The sequence below is a fragment of the Phascolarctos cinereus genome, unplaced genomic scaffold (assembly GCF_003287225.1).
Source record: "Phascolarctos cinereus isolate Bilbo 61053 unplaced genomic scaffold, phaCin_HiC Scaffold_9;HRSCAF=440, whole genome shotgun sequence".
NCBI lineage: Eukaryota > Metazoa > Chordata > Mammalia > Diprotodontia > Phascolarctidae > Phascolarctos > Phascolarctos cinereus.
Genome location: NW_027556402.1, coordinates 187,101,349 through 187,125,081, shown reverse-complemented (window position 1 = coordinate 187,125,081; position 23,733 = coordinate 187,101,349). Strand labels below are relative to the sequence as shown.

The 23,733-nt window shown below is 35.5% G+C and overlaps 1 protein-coding gene across 1 annotated transcript in view; it reads right to left on the bottom strand.

The window, feature by feature from the left end:
- The window catches only part of CLNK (cytokine dependent hematopoietic cell linker), a 99,908-nt gene that overhangs the window by 15,443 nt on the left and 60,732 nt on the right, over positions 1-23,733 (bottom strand). Inside the window, exons 12-15 of the mRNA XM_020992077.2 lie at positions 23,517-23,650; positions 20,283-20,324; positions 16,042-16,119; positions 7,916-8,071 (exon numbers count right to left, since the gene is read on the bottom strand). Of these exons, the coding sequence (XP_020847736.2) occupies positions 7,916-8,071; positions 16,042-16,119; positions 20,283-20,324; positions 23,517-23,650 (410 nt within the window). The remainder of the gene's footprint in view (positions 1-7,915; positions 8,072-16,041; positions 16,120-20,282; positions 20,325-23,516; positions 23,651-23,733) is intronic.

Sequence of the window (23,733 nt, the reverse complement as noted above, 5' to 3'; positions counted from 1 at the left end):
TGAATACATTATTGCATATAATGTAATGAAATATCATGTAAGAAATTATTAATATTAAGAATTCAGAAAAAATATTGGAAGAATTACATGAAAAAATGGAAAAAGGAGAACAATGTACATCATGGAAAGATCACTAAAAGGAAGCCAAGCTGTGTATTTTTTTTTTCAAAAGCAATAATGATCCTTGAGATCATAGGAACTGATGATGGAATATACTCCCTCCTTTTATTAGAGAGATGGTGGACTACAATGGTAGAATGTTGCATACATTATCATATGCTGTTGTATCAATTGTTTTCCTTTGTTACAAAGGGTGGACACTTTATTTTGTTCCTGGGGTAGGATGGGAGACATATTCAGAAATAATTTTGCTATTAAAAACCTTTAAAAAAGAGAGAATCCAGGACCCCTTCTATGTCATTGAGGAAGACTTTTGTGCAAGATCACCCTTTTGGATGATTGATAAATTATATGTTGGTTTGGTTATGAAGAGAAATATGAATTAAAGTACATCATTATTAAGAATCTGAAGTAAGAGCCTGGGAAAAAAATTATATGAACTAATGCACGATGAAGTGAGCCGAACCAAAGAACTAAATCATTTTTTGACCCTTCCTTACAATAACAGCATTGTAAATACAAACAATTTTGAAAGACTTAAGAAATGTAATCAATTTGAAAATCAACTATGATTCTGAGGACCGATGATACCCACCTCCTTAAAGAGTTGTGACGGCCTCAGGTTCAGAATGAGATTTTTTTTTTTTCACATGACCAATGTGGGAAATTGTTCTGCTTGACTATTATCATTTGTTAGAAGAGTTTTGTTTTTCTTTTCTTTTCTTTTGTAAATGGGAGTGGGATGATGGGAGCTATGGAAACTGATTTTGATTCATTTAAAAAAAAGAATGTAATGTAAGAGGCTAATGTAAGGAATATAGGATATATTTATACAGTACAGCCTCTGCATTCAGGAACTTCTCAGGAAGTAGATATGACATTCCATACAGCTTAGTATTTCAAATAGTTAAGCGTTCATGCATTTCAGCATCTCCTTTTGTCATTGTTTTAACCATTTTCATTCAATAAACTGTCTGGTGATCTTTTCAGTTTCTTCCATCCTTCACTGCCTCCTCAAACTGATTATCATTTACCATTTTCTTAATGACTCAGGGACACCAATTATGAATTTCAACTCTTATACCTGGGTATAATATAATTACAGTCATGCAAAATTATATAGCCCCCTTGTGCATTTTATCATACATCAATTATTTTAGGCTTTGGGGCTTTTTTAGTTCTTTTGTTTGCTTCCTGTGGATCTTTCCTCACTTTCAAGCTTTAAGTTATCACTTTTTCTCTGATGCTGATGTAACTGCCTGAAGTAGCCCTTCTCTTCCTTGACCTCTACTAATTTTAATCTTTCCTAAGCTTAGCAACCAGACAACCAAGATAGTTAGAACTATATCTAAAGTAAGTAAGTAAGCTTTCTTATGAGTAGAGTACATGAATTTTACCCTATGGATTTTGTGATAGCCATTTTGACTTTGGTGATTGTGCTTCTTTCTCAGCTATGTTCTCAATAGGTGCTTCTTTCTCAGCTATGTTCTGAATAGGTAATGGAGGGAAGGGAAGAAGCATTTATGAAGCACCTACTCTGAGCCAGGCACTGTGCTAAGTACCTTACAAATTTATCTTATTTGTTCTTTAAAACAACTCTGTGAAACAGGTGCTATTATTCTCCATATTTTGCATTTGAGGAAACTGAGGTACAAGTTAAGTGATTTTCCCAGGGTCACACAGCTAGTGAGGCTGGATTTGAATTCAGGTCTTCCTGACCCCAAGCTCAGCACACTATCCATTGTGCAGTCTAGCTGCCTCTGGATAAGTGAATTCTAGGTAAATAAGGTACTAGTATAGTTGTAAATCTATAGAAAAAAATATTCTAAGGCAACATGGTAAAAGGATATGATTGTTCATCTAGGAATCAGAAAATCTTGATTTGAGTCTTTGCTTTGAAATTACTTGTGTTAGTTTGGATAAGTCACTTAACTTCATTGAATATCAGTTGTCTCATCTGTAGTATATAGGGAATAATACCCTGTTCTCCTCACAGGATTGTTTGGAGACTCGAATGAAATAAAATGTGTGAGAATGCCTTTGTAGAATGTTTTACCATAATAATACTTTGAAAAATTAAGGAATTAGTGGGAAAGAAATTAAGACCTTAAAATTTCTGTAATTAATTTCTAATTATAAACAACCCATCTTTTCTTTTTATTATTTTTTGCTTTTTGAATGTAAAAGTAAAATGGAAAAATGAAACTTTTCATGCATAACCCATTAAAAATATGTTTACTCATATGTGGTATTAATCTTTGGGGAAGGCATGACTATTTTACATTCTAATCCTTGTTTTCTCTAGAATGTCATGACATAATGAATTCAATATTAATTGTTTTTAATATTCTACTAAATGGATGGTATTTTATATGAATGAATAATCTTAACAGGAAACAGAAGCCAAGAATGGTACCATTAATCATTTTGTCATTTCTTATTATTTTTCTCTAATAGTGGGCCTGTAGCTGAAATTTTAACCTAAAGAGATGTTAATAAAAGAAGAATTTAATAATAATCTCTTTCTAAGAAAAAAAATCATTTCAAGTGGATAGCAAATGTCATGCTGATATTAGATATTAGATCTTAAAGGCTGGTTAAATTTTTTTTGTGTTTGACTTTTGGGGGCGATTTTTCATTCATTGCCAAGAAGATTAATAACCTTTGTGACCACACACACACACACACACACATACACACACACTCTCTTTTAAGTTCATTAATATGTTTTTGATATAGCCTTTTACTTCATAAATTAAATTATAATAAATGAAGAAACACATATAAAATGAAATTATAATAAATTCACAGCTATTTTCCTATTGTTAGTTACATTCCATTTATCCAATCAAAGGAGCTGAGATTCAAGTCAAGTCAAATCAAGTCAAGTTCATAAGATATAATTCATGCCCTTCCTTAATGAGAGTTATAGTTGATTAGGGCAAAAAGGCCAAATAAACAAACTATTATAGGGCAAAACATATTTTTTTGGTCATCCAAATTTGTAGCTATTTTTGCCAACCTTGTGCTGTAAGTAAATTTGAAAACCATGCCAAGTCTTCATCCAAATAATTATTATTTCTTAAAAGGTACAAACTATAACATCCTTTTCCATTCTGACATTTAATATTATATGTTCTAAGTCACTTTCAGTTTCAGTAGTCTTTGTTCTAAGTTCTATAGTCCTGTCAAGTTATATTATTGTTATATGTTCTTAAGCCTCATACGGCACTGACATTTCATATTTTAAGGTCCCTCCAGCCATAGTATTCAGTGCCCCACTGATGAGGTAGAAAGGAGTGCTTGAGGCTAATGGAACCAGCAGGATGCAGTCAGAAAAGTGATCAAAGAAGACTATGCATTGAAGCCCCCCACCATGAACTCATCTGTGTGCTTTCACAAAGTACCCCCCCATTACCTGACCTTCCAGAACAACTCTTCCCCTCCCCTTTCCTGTTCTTTTTGATTATCTGTATGATAAAGACATCTTTTGGACTACTTGATATCCCAGGTATTCTAGAACCTTGCCTACCCCTCCTCCCTTCTCCTGTTCCCGTTACCCCTATCCTGTCAAATTGTATAGACCAGGCACCTAATCTCAATAATTGCTCTGCCTCCCTTAGGGGATCAGGGCCTGCAACCTATGCTCTGTCTCTTCCATGTAGAGAGGGCCTTATGGGGCTCTGCCTCCCATAGGAAAGCAGTACCTGTTTGGGTATGCACCCAAATAAATGCCTTTCTTTAACTGGGAGAACTGTCCAAGTGAATTTCTTCAGGACACTGGGCTGGTGGTGCCCCAACATTTTTGGAATGCACCCTGAACCCATCACCATGTTTTAAAGTACTTTCTACACTTCTATAACTCTATGGTTGCCCACTTGGCATCAGTCTCAAAGGGCATGCTTATATCCTGAACAATTTTCATTACTTTTTCTAAACTCACAAAATAATGGTTAATGAGGACATTACCCATTGAAATAAAATATAATTTTAATTTTAAAAATTAACACATGTCTCAAATTTAGCACAGTGTGTACTCCCTGGTTCAATATATCAACACCTAACTGGGTGCTCTTTAAATAGAATGGATGTTCAATAAATGCTTATTGAATGAATGAAATTAATAGATGATTTTCAATTAGTTTTATTATTCCCATATGCCAATTAGCACTGGGTCAGGCATGTTTATATATCGTTCATTTGTCTCAGTGCTGTCTGTCTTTTCATGACCCCATTTGGGGTTTTCTTGGCAGAGAAACTGGAGTGGTTTGCCATTTCATTCTCTAGATCATTTTACAGTTGAGGAAACTGAGGCAAACAGGGTTAAGTGACTTACCCAGGGTTACATGTCTAGTAAGTCTCTAAGACCAGATTTGAACTCAGGTCCTTTTGACTCCAGGCCTGGCACTCTATTCCCTGCACTGCCTGGCTGCCCATGTTTACACATGTACTTTAAGAATTCTATTTCTCTTGCTTACAACCTTTGTGACTTTGAACACATCACTTAACCTCCCTTTGCCTCAATTTCTTCATGTGTAAAGTGAGGGGTTAGATAAGATGGCCTCTGAGGTTATTTCCTATGAATATCCAAGTATGTTTAATGTATTTCAAAGACTAATGATTTCTTCAGTACTTCCTCCACTGATGCAGATGGCAACTTCTATGTCCTTCAAGGGACAGTCTCAATGAGTTGTTAATAGCCAAAAATTAAAAATAAAAATCACCCCAGTGGCCATGATGGGATGCTGGGACCTGGACCCCTAAAAGGAAAAGACCATGTCTTTGAAAGCAACCTAGTCCCTGAATTTCCCCATACAATTCAGCATCCCAGATCACTGGCATCTTGCCCAAGGCATCTGGCCCACCCCAGCCCACCTAGATACTTAACAGTCCTTTCACAGTCCTCTCTTGGCCTACCCCCAGGCTATTTACCACTCCGTAATCCCATCAAGATCTTCTCACTGACCATTTCCCCCCCTTTTTGTATATAAGTATCAGTCTCATCCTCATTAAGCTGCAGATTTACTAGAAATCTTGCCCACTTGTTACAATAAATTGCCCCTTGACTGGAAGAAGGTTTGAGTGTGTGAATTCATTCCAGGCAGACTCACCCTGTACCCTTACATTTTGGGGTTCCCGGCACCCCAAACCACAACAGCCATATTTCCAAACAGTCTTTCCAAACTTAGTTATACTAATTTGGTCCTCAGAAAACAGATAAACAGCCTGTCACTAGGTTCTTTCTTGAAACCTTTATACTGAGATCCCTCTGAACCTTTGAAATTTGGTAGGATCTGCCAACATTTGTGTTTTAGAAGCATAATCTTTGAAGGGAAAAGGGGAGAAAAATTTATTAAGCACCTGTGTACTGTGCTAAGTGCTTTACAGATATCTCATTTGAGTCTCACAACTGTCTTGCAAGGTAGATGCTATTATTATTCCCATTTCACAGTTGAAGAAATGAAGGCACATGGAGGGGAAGTGACTTGCCTATGGTTAGTAAGTTTCTGAAGCTGAATTTGAATTCAGGTCTTCCTGACTCCAGACTCAGCACTCTATCCACTGCAACCCAGAACTGCCTTGGAAAAAATCAGATATTTCCTCACCTTGATAAGTCATTGAACATTAGTAGAAGAGGTGTGGTATGGGGAACATGATGAGACTGACTTATTGGGAATATGAAGAATTGCTAATTAAGAAATGTGAGAGCAGTCTCACAGAATGATAATAATAATAATAATAATAAGTATTTACATAATACAAACTCTGGGGTGAAGGCAGTGTTATTATCCTCATTTTATAGATGAGCAAACTGAGGCAGACAACAGTTGAGTAACTTGCCCAGATATTTACAGTTAATACATATCTGAGATTGGATTTGAACTAAGTCTAGCACTCTATCCACTGTACCACTTAGCTAAGAATGTTAAAAGTAAAGCACCTTGATTTCATTTTGTAGATGAAGAAACCAAAACCTTGAGTAGTAGAGTAACCTGCCTAAGGTAAAACAGCCTGTAGAGCCAAGACTCAAACCCAAATCTTTTGAGCCCTTACACGAAGTGTTTCCCACTACGGCATTTTAATACTGAAGCGGACTTTGACAGAAAAGGGCCCCATGCCTGGGACACCATTCATTACTCCTCAACTCAGCCTGCTTACATCCCAGGATTCCTTTAAGCCCCAACTAAAATCCCATCTTTTACAACCTTTCCCAGCCCCTCTTAATTCTAGTACCTTCCCTCAGTTAATTATTTCTTATTTATCCTGTATGTAGCTTGCTTTGCATATATTTGTTTGCATGCTGTCTCCTTCATTAGACTGTAAGCTCCATGAGTGTAGGGACTGTCTTTTGTCTTTTTTTGTATTCCCAGTGGCACTTAATAAATGTTTATTGATTGAAAGAAAAGGATTGAGAACAATCCTAACAAAGGAGGTATCTTCTTTGATCTTTTACTAATTGCTATGGAAAATGCAAAAAAACCCCAAACCCGTAAATTTGAATTTATTTAAAAGCAAGCAAAAAAAGAAGAGATCTATCTATCTTACAGTCATTCACTACTCATAGTGAAAGAAAAGAAATCCTTCACTCAATGTGGTAATACAAAGCTGGGTTATGATAAATTGCTTAAGCTAGAAAGAAATACAGAAGGAGAAAAGTGAAGCCAATTGAGGAGACAAAAATTGGCACTTCCTATCTGCTTTTCTGTACAGTAGAACAGAGTATCCCTGGTACATGGCAAGTACTTAATAGGTACAATTCAGTTTGGCTGGCAGATGTAGAGGGGAATAGGTTGGGCTTTGTGAAATCACTTGAGACCATTTAAATGCGAACCATAAGTAGGGAAGGGCAAGTAAAGTTTAGCCTCAGGATGCCAAATTTGGAGAACACTGAGCACATTTATAACCCTTAAGTATATGACCTTGGGTAAATCATTTTACATCTCTAACTCTCAGTTTTCCTTGTCTAGAAAATGACTTAGACCAGATGATCTCTGAGTTCTTTTCCAGCTCTAACATTCACTGTTGCAAGGTTTCTTCCAGTTCTTACATTCTATGTGCCACATTCCAAAGTCATTTCTAGCTCAAACACTCTATGTTTTATGTTCCAAGGTCCCTTACAGTCCTAACATTCCATATTCTACTATGTACTAAAGTTCCTTCCATTTCTAATATTCTATTGTCTTTATTTCAAGGAAACTTCTTTCTAATCCTTTTCCTTTCAGATTTCCTCCCATTTATGATGTATATATCTTGCATGCAAATAGTTGTTTGCATGTTACTTCCTCCATTAGAATGAGAATTCCTTGAAGACAAGGACCATGGTTTTGCCTTATTTTGCATCCTTAGTTCTTGGAATAGTTCCTGGCGCATAGTAAGTGTTTAGTAAATGCTTATTGACCAGCTGTCAGTTCTGCCATTTTTGTGATGCAGAAATGCTAGTAACTCCCATCATTTCCCAAGAGTAGTAAGTTGAAATTCTCTGGCTGTTTAGGAAATGTTCCCCTTACTTTCATTTCTATGGAAGAATTACTCAGTCTCACTGAAAACATATCATAGCCCTCTAATTAAACTATTTAAGAAAAAAAAAGCTTTACAGTTGTAGACAATAACTAAGTTTGCTCAGTGTTTTAAGCATCACAATTTAGACATTTAAGCCATAGTCCTTATCATGACAATAAATTGCATACTTAGGGAGAGCCATTGTACTATCAGTTGGAAAAAAAACAAAAACAAATAGAAGGGTAAAGGCATCACATGGGCACCCACACAGGCTTTAAGATGCTATTTCACTCACATTATTTCCTCTGACTCCTGTCCCAAGGGCAAACTGCTGACTCCTCTCCAGGAAACGGATCTTAATGTTATATACTTTTTCCCTATGAAACACCACCAAAACATAGGGTTCAGCCACTGATTTCTTGGAGCCATCTCGGACCAGGAAGGTCCCCTCCTGAAGTAAAGGAATGATAATGTCAGTTCTTTAGTGGTGACAGATTCCTAGCATTTAAAATCTGGACTTGCCTTCTAAAGGCACTGAAGAAACTTGGTCATTTCTCAATTATGAAACCATATCTAAAATCTATATGATAATAATGAGAACACCTTATTTATTCTGTGCCTTACAAAGAATATTCCTCATAACACTGAGCACTGTAAGCATTATTATCTATATTTTGTAGATGAGAAAACTGAAGCTCAAAAGGTGGAATGAAGAGGCATAATATGAGATAGAGGTAGGATACTGCCATGTTGGGTAAGGTCTTGAGTACCAGGTAAAGGAATATGAACCTTTCATTGAAGGCAGTAGGGAACCACAGAAGATTTTTGAGTAGAAAAATCACATGACCAGATCTACGCATAAGGAAAATTAGGCTGGCAGTGGTTTGAAAGATGGATTTGAGGGGTTATGGGAGGAAATGGAAAAAGTGTGATGATGATAATGACAATGACATCAACAATGATGATATCCACTCATATTTGTGTAATGGAAAGCTGAGAGACACAACAGAATTTCAGTGAGAGTTTTCTGAAAGATATAATGGAAAAGCTGAAAAAGAGCTTCACTTGTAGTCAAAAGGGCCAGTTCCATTGTTATGAGGTATTTAATCTTGGGCAGACCCCTCTGAGCCACAGCTTCATTTTTAAAATGATGATAAAAATGCTCATGTACTGAACTCTCATGGGCTGATATGAGGCATACATAAATAATATCTGTGAACTTTTAGGCATTATGCACATTTAAATCATAAATTATTAATGTATTAAAAAAAATCCCCAATGGAGCCCAACAAATGTCCATCTACTAGCAAGCCTGAATGTTCCAGGACTTCAATTTTACTACCACCCCTGGTACAAAATGCATCTACTCCCCCTCCCCAATATTTGAGAGTATCAACATCATGACAGAGACTGTTTCATCTTCTCTAGAGAGGGCAAGACTAGATTTATGCTCATTTCCTTTCAAGGGTGTATTCTTACTGTTTCTCTTCCCTAATAGAGTAGATTAGTTTAATACTCATATAACAAATGCACTACAATTGTATTAAATGATCCTTGATTGGTTAAAAGGACAGAAGGAAACAGTGTTTATTAAGTACCTACCATATGTCAGGGACTGTGCTGAACACTACAAATGTTAGCTCATTTTATCCTCACAACCACCCTGGGAAGTAGGTATTATTATTATTATTATTATTATTATCCCCATTTTTGAGTTAAGAAAACTGAGACAAATAGAAGTTAAGTGACCTGCTGCCCAGAGTCACCCAGCTAGTATCTGCAGCTGAATTTGAATTCAGGTTCCTATCTGTCATACCACCTAGTTGCCTCTGAAAGCAGTTAAAAAGATAGAGAGATATCTAGAAAAAAGTCCAAAAAAAAAACACAAGGTGAAAGTGAGTCCCTTGCAGTGGTATTCTTGGGACCACCATTTTATCTCATAGCTCTGTTATAAACAAGATGCTTTGGGAATAAGGGAACTTTTCCAAAAGTGCTGCTTCATCATATTTTCCCCAAGGCAGCAGTTTACCAGAAAACTACAGACAGCTAGCTCAACTGTTCATCAGAACAGCTTCCTTAAACATCAGTATCCTTATGACTTTACTCCTCCATTATATTATAATCAGGAGCTCTTTAAAATATTGCCAATAGAAATTGGTAACCGATACAATGTCACTTTCCCTCTTCTGATTTATACATTTTACTTCCAAATGTCAAAATAGTTGGTCCTCCTCTTTCCCCTACAGCTGCAGGCAAAAAGGCTTACCAAATACAAGGTAAAATTATCTTTATTACACAAATATTCCTACCACTTATGGGTCTGCCAGCAAGTTACTCTGCAGTGAAAACATTGTGACTTTAACCAGAATAAGCCTCAAAGATTGGGGCCATGGCAAGCAGCAAGAAACCCAGTGAATCATTAAAACAACATCAAGAATTTGTGATGTGAAAATTAAAAAAAAGTAATTAAGTTAAATTCAGTTGAGTGGAAGGGAGAATTAATTACCATAGTGCCTAAAGCATGACATATGTTAAAGTTTTTGTGTCCTTCAAGTTTTGTAGCCACCGATAATGAAACCTGTTCTTTCTGATTCTAAGTCAAATTCTAGCAATACAATGTTGCCTCACAGTTTATGTCCATTGAAATCCTGTTGCACATATAAGCACATATGAGATATTTACAAAGTGTTTGGCACAGAGCCTGGCACATGGTAGGCATTTAAAATATGCTCATTCCCCTTCCTCTTAAACAAATATGAGTTATCATCATCATCATCATCTTGGTTTGCAGCACTGAATTGTGATTTTCATTGAGTAAACAAGCCACACCTTTAAATCTTGCTCCTTTGTTGAATTAGTATGCATTTTCCTGTCAGAAGCAAATATTTATCAAGCATTTTCTATGTTTGAGGTAGTCTTTATCCACTTAGCTTTTCCTGTGTGAATGGCCAGGCTGATCTCATAGGTTGATACAGGTATACCTGAAAGGGATCTCAGAGGCCATCTACTTCAACCTCTTTATTTTACAGATGAGGAAATGGAGGCACATGGAGGTTAAGCAATTTGACCAAGGTCACACAGGCAATAACCATCAGTGGCAGGATTTGAACCCAGGTCCTCTTCAGAACCAGTGATCTTTTCTGCTCTACCACTAGAGTTGCACCCACACCAATGGGGTCGTAGATCCATTGGAATATCAAAATATGTGCAAGGCTTTGTGCTGGGTACTAGAGATACAAATGTGAGAAGAAAAAAAAAAGACCTAGTTCATAATTTCAGGAAGTTTATAATTTATTGGAATGGGAGGTGGGTAGATAAGATACATGTGTGAATAAGTAAAAAATGAGGTAGGGCATTTTAGCAGAAAAGGGATCCAGATTACAGTCTATAGAGAAATTCGAAGAGGGAAAGAACACTTTACTAGGGAATCAGGGAAAAGCTTCATGAAGGAGGTAGTATTTGAGTTGAAAGGAAGAGAAGTATTTTAATAGACAGAGATGAGAAGGAAATGTATTCCATGAGTGAAAGATGACCTGTACCATTGGATAGAGGCTAGAGGGGGCAGAAAAGTACAGGAGAGAGCTAGGGGAAAAAAAAGATTAAGTAACAATTCAAGCAGTATGTTTTTATCTCTAATGAGATCCTCATGTAGTTTTGGATGTTTTTCTTTTAAATATAACTAATTATGTGAATTATCTTCCTAATGTTGAACCATCCTTGGTATAAATCCAACTTAGTCATAATGACTTATTTCTTCAGTGAATTGCTGTATTCTCTTGACAGTATTTTATTTAGAATTTTTGTATTAATATTCATTAACGATATTGGTCTATAATTTCCCTTCTGTACATGATCCTTCCTTGGTTTAGGTATTAGGATTATATTGGTCTCATAAAAAGTAATTAGGAGAATGTTTTCTTCCTCAATGCTTGAGAATAATTTGCATAAAATTAGTGCTAATTGTCCTTTAAAGGTTTTTATAGGATTCTCTTGTAATTCCATCAGTACCAGTAGTATATCTTCTTTGGTAGTTCCTTTTAGCTATAATTCTTTTTCTGAGATTGTATTATATAAGATCTCTATCTGGTCTTTTCTTAGTTTGAGTACTTCATATTTTAGAAAGTATTTCTCGATTTCTTTTGTGTTCTCAGTTTTGTTAGCTTATAACTGTGCATAACAAGTTCTGATGATTCTTTTTATTTCTTCTGGTTTTGCCATGGTATCCCCTTGTTCCTTTGCTATATTGCTAATTTGTTTTTCTGCTGTCTTCTTTTAAATCAGATTTGCCAAAGGTTTTTCAACTGTTGTTAGTCTTTTCAAAGAACCAGCTTTTAGTTTGATCATTTGTGTAGGGTTTCTTTTGTTTTCAGTTTATTTCTCCAATATTTTAAAATATTTCTTCTTCTGTACTTCTATTAATTAGGTTTATTAATTTGTTTAAAAAATTTTTTTAATGTATATTCACTTCAATGATACTCTTTTTCTCCCTATTTCAATTATGTATGTTTTAGGGATATGTTTTCCCCCTGGTTTTCTTTCAGATAATTATCAATTGTTTCTGAGGTGATATTTGACCCATTAGTTATTTAAGATTTCATTAAGTCTCTATTTTGATCTGTCTGTCTCTTTTTTTCTCTCTGAATTGACTTCTATTTTAATTGTGTTATGGTCTGTAAAGGAAGTGTTTACTATTTTGCCTTTTTACATTTTTTTGTAATACTCCTGTGTCCTGATGCATGGTCAATTTTTGTAAAAGTTAAATACAGTGCCTTGAAATATGTATATTCTTTCATAATCCCATTTAGAAGATCTTAAGTCTTTTAGTTCTAGTTTCTCCGGAAATCTGTTCTAAAATTTTCCTTTTGTTTTTCTTTCTGTTAGATTTGTCTGAAATTGAGAGAGACATTAAGCTATCTAGCTACTGTTGTATTATTGTCTATGTCTTCTTATAATTTAGTTGATTTTTCCTTTGCGAATTTAGATGTTAATGCATTTAGAGCATGTAAGTTTAATATTAATATTGGTTTGTCTAAGATTCCTTTCAGCATAATGTTTACTTGTTTATTTCTTTTTGTGTTGTAAAATTTTATTTTCTGCTTTGTTTGATAGCATGATTGCAACTCTTTTGAATTCATCCAAATGCATAGTAAATTATGTTCTAACCCCTCCTTTTTATTTTGTCTATTTCTTTGTTTCTTATATAAGTTCGTTGTAAGCAACAGATTGTTGGGTTTGGGTTTCTTATCCAATCTTTCAGTTTTTTGTTTAATTGTATTATTTAACCTATTCAAATTTTAAATTATGAGAATTAGGTTTATAATTTCATTAATTTACCTTTAATATTTTTGGGTTTATTGGAATTAGGATTTTCTTTTTTATTGTTTTTCCTCTATGAAGGCAGTAGCAGTTCTCTGGCCTTTATGTACAGCTCTTTTCCTTGCCTCTACCCCCTTAATGACCTTTCTCTCTAGTTTTGGAGTTTGGCTTAATTCTTCCTTTTCTCCTCCTCCTCCTTCTTCTTCATTTTTCCCTTCTTTTTTCTTTCAGTTGAGTAGTAAAGTTAAATATTTCTTCCTCTCCTCCTTTTCAACTTGTTTTGGTTGTTAGATTTTTATTTCATTTTCTGTACCTCCCCCCCTCCCCATTGGATTTCTTTCCCTCATTCTCTTTGATATTTTTCTTTCCCTTGTGTATTTTAGATTTTTATTCTTTGATTTATGACCTATGTAGTTATTTGTTCATTCCCTAAGTCTCTGTATCACTAATGGAATTAAAGCTTCTAGGTACCTATTTTGACTTCCTTCTTCTAAAGTTTCTGTATTGTTGCCTTATAGATCTTGTGCCCTCTTCCTCCTCCAACCTTTATTTTCTGTTGTGCCTCACTCTTAGAAATATCAATACCTGCAGGAGATAGAGAGGATAGAAATGTTGCTCCGTGGTAAGAATATTTCCTTTTGATCTCCATATGCTAATTTTCCCTCTTTGGCCATTAAATCTCCTTTCTGGATCTATACATTCTCTCTCTTTTTGGTGTCAGTTGCTTCCAGGAATTCAGATTCCTCTTCTCTTGATACAGGATTCTGTCCACAGAGGCACACAACTCTGTTGGAGGTAATGGTCTCTCTAAGCACCAAATCTCTGCAGATTATACCCAATGTAAGGCCCCCATCTGCCATTATAGAATATCCCTTTTCCCCCATGGGAGCATTCTTCAATGGGACCCCTTCCTTCATACTACTGAATTAGACTCCCTTCTACCCCTTCTACCCCTCTTTCCCCCATTTAAATCTTTCAGTCCTCACCTATTTTTCTGTTGGCCATTGTCTTCCTTAAAGACTATAGGACTTATTTTTCCTTTCATTGTTTATCATTATCTTAATTGGGCACATTAAGTACTCCCCCCAACTTCTTCTTCCCCTATTCCCTTTCTTATACTTTCTCTTTCTGTGGTTTAGTCTACAAAATATTGTGAGGTTTAGTCCATGATGTTTCAGACTTGTTTCTCTATCATCAGTTCTTCCATTTACATTCTTCTTTTATCTTTATATCCTTATGTAGTTTCAGAAAGAAACCTCTCAGTGATCCCAATGTTGTTATGTTGTTGTTGCTGGTTTTTAACCTTATCTATGTGTTTCTCTTTTTAGGTTTTTCCCCCCCTGTTTTTTATTCTGGGGTAATTTATTTCATTATCTGTGCCTTGCTTGGTAACTCATCACTTTCCCTCACTTCACACATCAAATTACTTGCCAAATCTTGCCACTATCATATGATAAGAAATTAAGAAAAAATACAGTTTCAAAGAGACTGGCAAAGACTTGCATGAAATGACGGAGAGTGAAATGAGCAGAACCAGAAGAACAATTTTTACTTTAAGATAAAAATTACAAAAAAAGATCAATTATGAAAGACTTAAGAATTCTAATCAATTAAGTGATAATCATCATGGCAAAGGAGTGATAAAGAGGAACACTGCCCATTTTATGACAGAGTGATGATGGACTAATATGCCAAATAAGAAACACATTTTTGGACATGACCAATGTGAGGTTTTGTTTTGCTTGACTATGTTTATGTGATAGAGAGATTCCATATTTATTTCTATTTTTCCCCCAGTAGATAGGAGGTGGGGGAGGAGGAAGAGAATGCTTGATAACTGTTAAAAATAATATTTAAATTTAAATAAGATTTTTTAAAAATCTTATCATTTCTACCTTCCCAGCATCCCTTTGTTCCCTTCACACAGCTACCTCCTCAGCCCAGGCCCTCATCACCTCTCACCTACATTACTACAACAGCCTCTGAATTAGTTTCTTTGCCTCAAGTCTCTCACACTCGAATCCATTTTGTGCACTGCTGCCCAAATAATTTTCCTTAAGTGAAATCTGACCCCTTCTTAATCAACTCCAGTGCCCTCTGGGATGAAAAAATAAACTGTTTAGCTTGTAAAACTCTACAAAAACTGGCTTCTATCTATCTTTTCAGCTTCACTGGACCTTGCTCCCCTCCCAGCACTCTGTGATCCAGCCAAATTGGCTTTCTTTCTACTCTTCACTCAGGATACTTCATCTAGCCTCTGTGCCTTTGCATAGGCCATGCCTGCAATTCACCCTTATTTTTTTAAACCTTTGCTTCACAGACACCCTCTCTTCCTTTAATAAGACACAGCTCGGGTACCCCCTTCTACATTAAGCCTTTCCTGATTCCCCTCAATCGCTAGTGTCCTTTTGCCTCAACTGTTTTGTATATATTTGTACTTATTCACTTCATATTTATATTATGTATTTCTGTTTCTATGTATATGTAAACTGCACACATGCACATATATTTGTGTGTGAAGCATTAATATATATATATATAATATACACACACACACACACACCTACATATATGTAGGTATATGTGAATAGATTCTCTATATGAAATATATATGAATATATATTTATCATTCACACACACATATATGTTGTTGTCTCCCCCTATTGCAGTATAGGTTCCTTATGGAGAGACTATTTCAGTGATTTTGTATCCACAATGCCTAATATAACCTGGAACTTGCTAAAAACCTAAATTCTTGTTAATTGATTAAACAGCCTTCTCTCCAAATTCTCTAGCCTTCTTTTCTCAGATCGCCTTGCTTCTGCTTTCTCTACATTTTATAGGTACATTTATACTTACAACTGTGTACAACCAAAATAGATCTATATCATCTATCTATCTCTATATCTTCACTGACCGCTACCTGTACCTCTTCCTCTACCCCTGTGCTTACATCTACAGTTATGTGACAAATTGGAGATTATCAGGATAAGTGCTTAATAAATGCTTATTGACTGACTATTCTATCCTTGCCATAAAGGTCAGAAACCCCCAGGCCAGATAGTCCTGGAGCTGTATGGCATCTGAAGTGCAAGCTATACTTACAGTGTTTTCCTCCATCAAAGCTTCTTCCCCTTCCTGTCGGCTTAATTCTCCAAAATACCACTCATGCTGGTTGGAAGCCTGAAGTTTAAGAGGAAACAATGAATGACTTTTAGAGCCTGAAGAAGCCATTGATATACAAATATCAGCACCCTTCTTCAGCTCAAGCTCCTTCTGGAAGACCACACTGCTTCTTTCCAGGGCACTCACTGTCTTGTTTCACTTGTTTGGGACTTGGCAACTGTTACCTGATGGTGTTAGTTCTTTTTTCTGGTGTCAATAACTTGATGGTAGGGACTAAGTTTGGCACATCTTTGTAAATCCCTCAGTAATCAGATGGGACCTTGCACATAACTGGTGCTTACTAGACCTTTGTTGACTGATTAGTATTGTGGAAGAATATTAAAGTTTCCTTTTTAGTTCAACTGAAAATATTATGAAGTAAATATTTCTCTAATCTAAAATCCTTTCTGGACTTACCTGAAGGAAGGAAACCTTATCCCTACTTAATCAAACTTCTCAGTAAAAAATACTCTCGGGGCAGCTAGGTGGCACAGTGGATAGAGCACCTGCTCTGGAGTCAGGAGGACCTGAGTTCAAATCCAGCCTCAGACACATAACACTTACTAGCTGTGTGACTCTGGGCAAGTCACTTAACCCCATTGCCTAACCAAAAAAAAAAAAAGAAAAAAAGAAAAAGAAAGAAAGAAAAGAAAAGAAAAGAAAAAATACTCTCTGATAAAATCCTTTTTTCCTTTTTGTCTTAGACCAGGGATTCTTAAACTTCTTCATTTCATAGACCTCTTTGGCAGACTTCTGAAGCCTATGGATCTCATCTATCTAACAGGAAAGCCAATCTGATACTTTGGCAATTACAAAAACTCATAATTCTATGGTCTTTTGTTGTTTATGAAGTATTTTATTGCATACATTATCTTATTTAACCCTTACAAAAATACTGTAAGGATAGCAACTGTATATGCCAGTTTACAGACAATGGAACTAAATTCAGAAAAGTGGTCAATGATTATAAAACAGTAGGGCTTAGATTTGAACCCTACTTTCTGTAAGTCCAGGACTTTTTCCCCTCTGCCATGCTGACAGAAATATATGAAAACATCATACAGATTTACAGAAATGTATGGTTGTGTTGAATTACTTGGGCCAGAATAGAGAATGTCCTTGGGAGCTTCTAAATCCCAAAGTTATCAAAAGTTATCTGTGGATATCTTATCTCCTCTGATACATTTGAGCTCCTCTATTTATAATCTTGTATTCTAGTACGCAAGGCCTTGAAAAAAGAAGATAATCAAGAGTTTTCTGTTGCATATATGAAGTCCTGAAATAAATCAAAGTCATGAGTTGAGGAACAAAGCATCTTTAATTAAAATGACAGAGTAGCAAAACTACCACTCTGGGGGATGTCCCTTGAGTATAGAAAATAATGGATTTCCCAAACCAGAGACCCACAAAAAGGTTTCTTTATACTTTTCTAAGGAGAGGGGAGGTAGTATGAAGTAGCAAGGCGTGGTCATGAGACCCCAGTTGCCTTTGGCAGTCTGGGCAAGGAAAACCACTTCATTCTGGCTGTTTTGCCCTTCACGCCATGAATCCCAAAGGAAGGGGACAAAGACATTAGAAGCTGAGATGCAGCTTAAGCTAGGTTACTTTATGAGGTAAAATCTCTGGGTGGGAGCATTGAGGGTGTGGTTTAGCACCACCTCATAGACATTAAATATCTTAAGAGTAGGAACTTAAAGACTTTACTGAAATTCTGACATTACTAGGATCATTAAGGGAGTGGCAAATAACATTACATTTGGTTTTTAACAATTTTCTGTCATTGTATTAGCAATTTTCTGACCAATATTAAAGTTATTTCCTCTGGTTGGGTTATCCTCTGTCCATTCTTCATTTGTTGATGTCCTGCTCATAATTTAAAAAGTCAATTCAAATGCCACTTCCTCAATGAACAGGCTTCCATAATTCCTTTGGTGAATAACAATCTTTCCCCTCAGACTCCATATGGTCCTTTGGTGTGTAACTCTCTCATGCACGTAACTTGTATTATGTATTATAGTTTTCTGGATTGATTCCCCTACTGGACACTAAACTTCTTGAATTTAGGTCCAGCCTTCTCCCAGTGCTAAGCACAGTGCTCTGAACAGAATAGTGAATTAAGTATTTATAGAATGACTTGAAATAGATAAAGATAATGCTAAAGAGAAATTCCAGATAGGATCATACACTGTTGGAATGGTAAGGGAGTCTTTGAGATCATTTAGACTTTTTTTACAGATGAGGAAACTGAGGCCCAAAAAGCCTGAGTGACTTACCCAAAGTTACGCAGCTTGTTAAGAGAAGATTTTTTTTTTAGTAGGACTATTTAAAAAATTAGAAATACAGAACACAGGGAAAGGAGATGGGCTAATGATAGGCTAAAGATCCAAGAAAGAAAAAGTGAATCATTTAATAGCAGAAATCACAGATCTAGAAGAGAACAAGATGATTAGATTATTGAAGGAGGTGAGGCTATCAGAAACATATTGTCTGCAACTAAAGGGGTTTTTTTTGCCTCCTCTTTCCTTATGCTTATTCTCTGAATTTGTTTTTCTGGTCTAATTTTGTGTCTAGCATTTCTAATATTAAGTCAATTAATAATGGTAAGAGTGGGTATCATGACTGATCTAAATGGGAATACTTCCAGTCTTTTTCTATTACAAGTCATGCTCACTCTTAGTTTTTGCTAAATACTTTGCTAAATATTTTTTAAAAATCCTTTAATGACTAACCATTCTCATGTTTTTTTAAAAAAGTAAGTTATGCTATATTTCATAAAATATTTTACATTATCCATATAATCATAATATTTTAATTGATTCTGTTTTTAATGTGATTCATAACACTACTTTTTCTTAGCATCGAACTATCCCTGCATTTCTGCCACAAAATAAAATAAACTATGAGTAATTTTTGGATACATTGCTATAATCTATTTGCCAGTATTTTACTTAGTCTTTTGTGTGTGTGTGTGTGTGTGGGAACTGGATATGTGATTCCATTCATATTAGAAACTCTCATTGAGAAAATTCCCTCATATATAGTGTATAGTCTTAGAAAGTTAGGTTAAATAACTTTCCCAGCCCATACAGCCAATATATGTTGGAGATGGGACTTAAACCAAGTCTTCCTGTCGTTGAGCCTGAATCTTGTGCCATTCTCTCTCTGTCCCTCTCTGTCTCTGTCTGTCTCTGTCTCTCTCTCTCTAAATATTAATGATATTTGTCTATAATTCTCTTTCACTACTTAATCCTTTCCTGGTTTGGATATCAGGGCTATATTTGTGTCATAAAAGGGGCTCTTAAAAGACGTTTATGCAGCTAAGGGATTATTTGTTGTTTAAATGAGATAATATGTATAAAATGTTTACAAACTTTAAAATATTTCATCAGTCCTAGCGTTGTTAAATTTTTGATAGACTTCACTTATAAATCTTCCTGTCTTAGAAGTTTGTTCCCCTAACCCCCAGAATTTATGGTTTGCTTTTTCTATGATTCTCTTTCTGTAATAAAATCCTTTAGCTCCTATTATCTTGTACATTTTATATTTTTGTAAATATTTGTTACATTTCATTTAAATTTTAAGTTTTGTTGATACATAATAGGTTATAGTAGTTTATGAAAATTTTCTTTACTTTCCATTAATTGTGAATTCCTCCTCCTTTTTCATTTTGGTTATTTTCCTTATTTTTTTAAATCAAATTAGCTAATAGGATGATGATTTTTTTCTTAAAGAGCTTTTAAATTTATTAATCAACTGTTTTAAAATTGTTCAGTTTTATCACAATTGATTTACAAGATTTCTTCTTTTATGATTATTTTGGAATCAGCAATTTTTTGTTTATTTAATATTCCTTTTTTGAAAAAAGGACTTTTCAGGAAAGCAGTTCTGGATGTTCAACTGGCATACTCATGCTTGATGGGTGGGTACATGCAGAAGTAAAGTCTAAAGCCACAAAGGGAGTGCAGAAGGATACACATGTAGGGGTGGGATGTGCTGAAGCCAGCTCCTTAAGGCAATTGTTAAATTTTTAATGTGAATATATAAACTTTAGAAAGCAACAAACTACAGACTGGAGATTGAGTGTTTTGTTGATAGAGACTTAAGAAAGTGATGAAGAAAATGTCAATAATTCCAATGAAACTTAAAAGTATATAATTTGTTAAACATTTACCAGCACATACCTGTTGTTGGTCCCTGTTGTGTCTGTGATCTGGAGACTCTCTCTGAAGAAGATAAATATCAGATATAAAATTAAGGGGAGTAGATCAGAGGCATGGAATACAATTGAACCAAGATTAAAATGCAATTGGGAAATATTTGATAACATAAATAAAAATACAATAGAATATTTGTTGTTGTTCAGTCTTGTCTGATTCTTCATGACCTCATTTGGGGTTTTCTTGGCAAAAATACTGGATTGGTTTGCTATTCATTTCCTCCTCCAGCTTATTTTATAGATAAGGAAACTGAGGCAAACAGGGTTAAGTGACTTGCCCAGGGTTACATAGCTAGTAAATGTCTGAGGCGGGATTTGAACTCAGGAAAATGAATCAGGAAGATGCTCTATTCACTGCATCATCTAACTGCTCCAATAGATATTGTTAACATATGTTAACATATGGTTTTCCAAGTTGATATGTGGCCTGAAGGGATCCTTATATAGGGTTAGTGAATCCTTAAAGTTTCTAATTATGTTCCAAGGGCATTCCTCACAATAATATTCTGTATTATTTGTTAAAGTCCATTCAGATTTGACATTCAATGTTCTAAGGTCCATTGAAATTCTGACATTATGTAATTTTAATGAATTTATGAAATTGAAGAAAAGCAGAGCCTAAAGGGGCAAGGAGCATAATGATTTGTAATTTGACCCTAGTTGTAGCTAATGCAGATGATTTCTCTTTGACAATAACAGAAGAAGAATGTGAATTTTTATTGTTTCTGAGAATCTAGAGCAAGAGTAAACACACATAAGAACACACACGTGCTGCGCACACCCACGTGCACAATCCAAAGTCATAAAAGTAGAACTAAAATGCTTCAGTATTTTAAACTACAGGGAGAAGAAAGGCCAATGAGGATTCTTGGTCTGTACTCCTGAGTTTTTATAAAAAGGATCATGAGATGGAACTTAGCAAACCTTAGTTCCTGTCACTGCATCTTAGACTGAATATAGACAGTTTAACCCAATCCCTTCCTTTTCCAAATGAGGACATTTGCTTAAGGTTAGTAACTAGCAGAGGCATAATTTGAAGCCAGATCCTCAGTTTTTTGTTTACTTCACAGCTAGAGGCCCTAATTAGTTATGTGACTTTGAATAATTCACTTAATCTCTATGAGATTCAGTTTCCTAGTTTGCAAAAGGAGGATGATAATTCTTAAACCATTTACCTAATTCCTATTGTTGTAAGGAAAGAGCTTTTTAAACTTTAAAGAAGTTACTATTGTTATTCCTCCACCTACCCCAACTTGCCCCAGGAAATTAAGAACAACAATTGGACCAGTGATTTCATTGGTGTGGGGAACTCCCAGAGGAGGAAGGTCCCTTTACAAATGCAGCTAGGCACCTTTCAGCCTTAGAGAGAAAGTGAGACTATGGCAGGGTCACCCAGACACTTTGTGTCTGGGGAGAGACTGAAATTTATGCTTTCCTTATCAAAGGCTAACTCTCTATCCACTATGCTATGCAGTCTCATTTTGTACTTATTGTGTATATTTCTTTAAATTTTACTTCTCCATGTACAAGTTGTTTTTTCCCCTCCAATAGAGTGTAATCTCTTTGAGAGCAGAGACTTTCATTTTTGTTTTTCTATTCTCAAAAACTAGCATCTTTCCAGGTAGATGTATAGTAGATAGTTACTGAATTGAACAGAATGGTTCATTCATGAACTTATTTCTTCTGAAGATCACGTGGCTAACTAATCCAAGGTTCAAATTCTACCCATGTTCATTGCTGCCGGCTTGAATGTGGACAGATCACTTAATGTCTCTGCACTTGTTTCCTCCCCTTTCAAATTAGGGAAATAGACTAGATTATCTTCATATTTTAGGATAAAAGACAGAAGACAATAATTGATGGGAAAACTTCCAACTGACCTTGCTTAAAGTCTGAAAGGGGAATACTACACAGAAAAAGGTTTTTTGAAAAGGATAAGAGGTAACAGGAGAATAGAGCAATGTAAAGGATGAAGGCTGAGGAGTCTAAAATAGAAAACCAGGAAAATACCATATGAAACTATCCAAAAAGAGAAGGATTCTTGGGTATAGTAGAAAGAATGCTGACTTAGGAGTCAGAACATTTGGGCTTAAGCTCTCTGCCATTACTCTTTGTGTGACCTATTTTCACTTCCCCTGTCTGAGCCTTAGTTTCTTGATATATTAAAAATGGGGTGAATATTATATGTGCTACAGAACTCCCCAAGTTACTGTGATTTTGTATGTACTAAGTACTCTAAATAAAGCGTTCTATAAATGTCAACTGTTATTGCATAAGAATATATGCAAAGTATGTGTAAAAAGGTTTTTCCTTCTAATGAAGGAGAAAAATAAATGCTTGTTAATTAAAAATTAAGATGAAAAAAGAGAATACATACAAGTATTCATTGCAAAGCAGAAAATATTACTCCAGCTTAATTGCTGGTACTTAAGGACTCTTTCCAAGATGCTTCCTTGTAAGAAACCCAAGAGAAAGCTCAGGCAGGGATCACATTCCCTTCTCATAGGTTAGGAAAGTAAGGTTCGTAGATGTCATTCATAGTCTATGAGAGCTGAAAAGGGTCTTTAGTGACCCCTAAGGACAACTTCTTCATTTTGCAGATAAGGAAACTGAGACTGAGGAGGAAATGATTTGCCAATGTTACATGGCAGCAACTCAAAGACTCAGGATTGGAATCCAGGTCTCCTAACTTTAAATCTAGTACTTTTCCATTATACCATAAAGAAGTGATATGCTCATTTAAAAACTGATCGATGCAATGACTAGAGGACCTATGATGAAGAATGCTACTTACCTCCTGACAGAGAAGTGATGGACTCTATATGCAAAATGAGACATATATATTTAGAACATGGTCAATGTGGGAATTTGTTTTACTTGACTATGCATATTTGTTGCATGGGTTTTCTTTTTCTTTTTTTGGGGGGGGGAGATAAGGTTTGGAGGGAGAGACAACAAATGCTTGTTAACTAAAAAAATAATTTTTAAAAAAAGTGATGTGCTCAAGATTACCTGACTGGTGAGGGATAGAACCTGAATAATGGGAAGACTGTTTATTGAAGGCTGAGAAGGAAAAGCTGGAGAAGAGGAAAAATCTAGCTGTTTATCAGAATTTTGTTCAAATGCTTCCTCCCGAAAGAGTCTAGTTGGCACTGACTTCCCTTGGAAAAACTCTAAACTTAATGATGAGATTTATTACCTTTTTGTTGGATTTGCCATGACCTGACTTCTTCTGATGCAAACTGGTATGCAAAGGCTTATCCTCAAGAAGGCTGTCATGTGCTGGTTGGGGGGATCTCTGGAGTGAGGGTGGGTGCATGCTTACTTTCTGCCCTTTAAAGATAAATGTGAAATTGGTCACAATTTTGCCAAACGATCAAAATATCAACCCTCATTTTAAATGCAATAGGCCACAC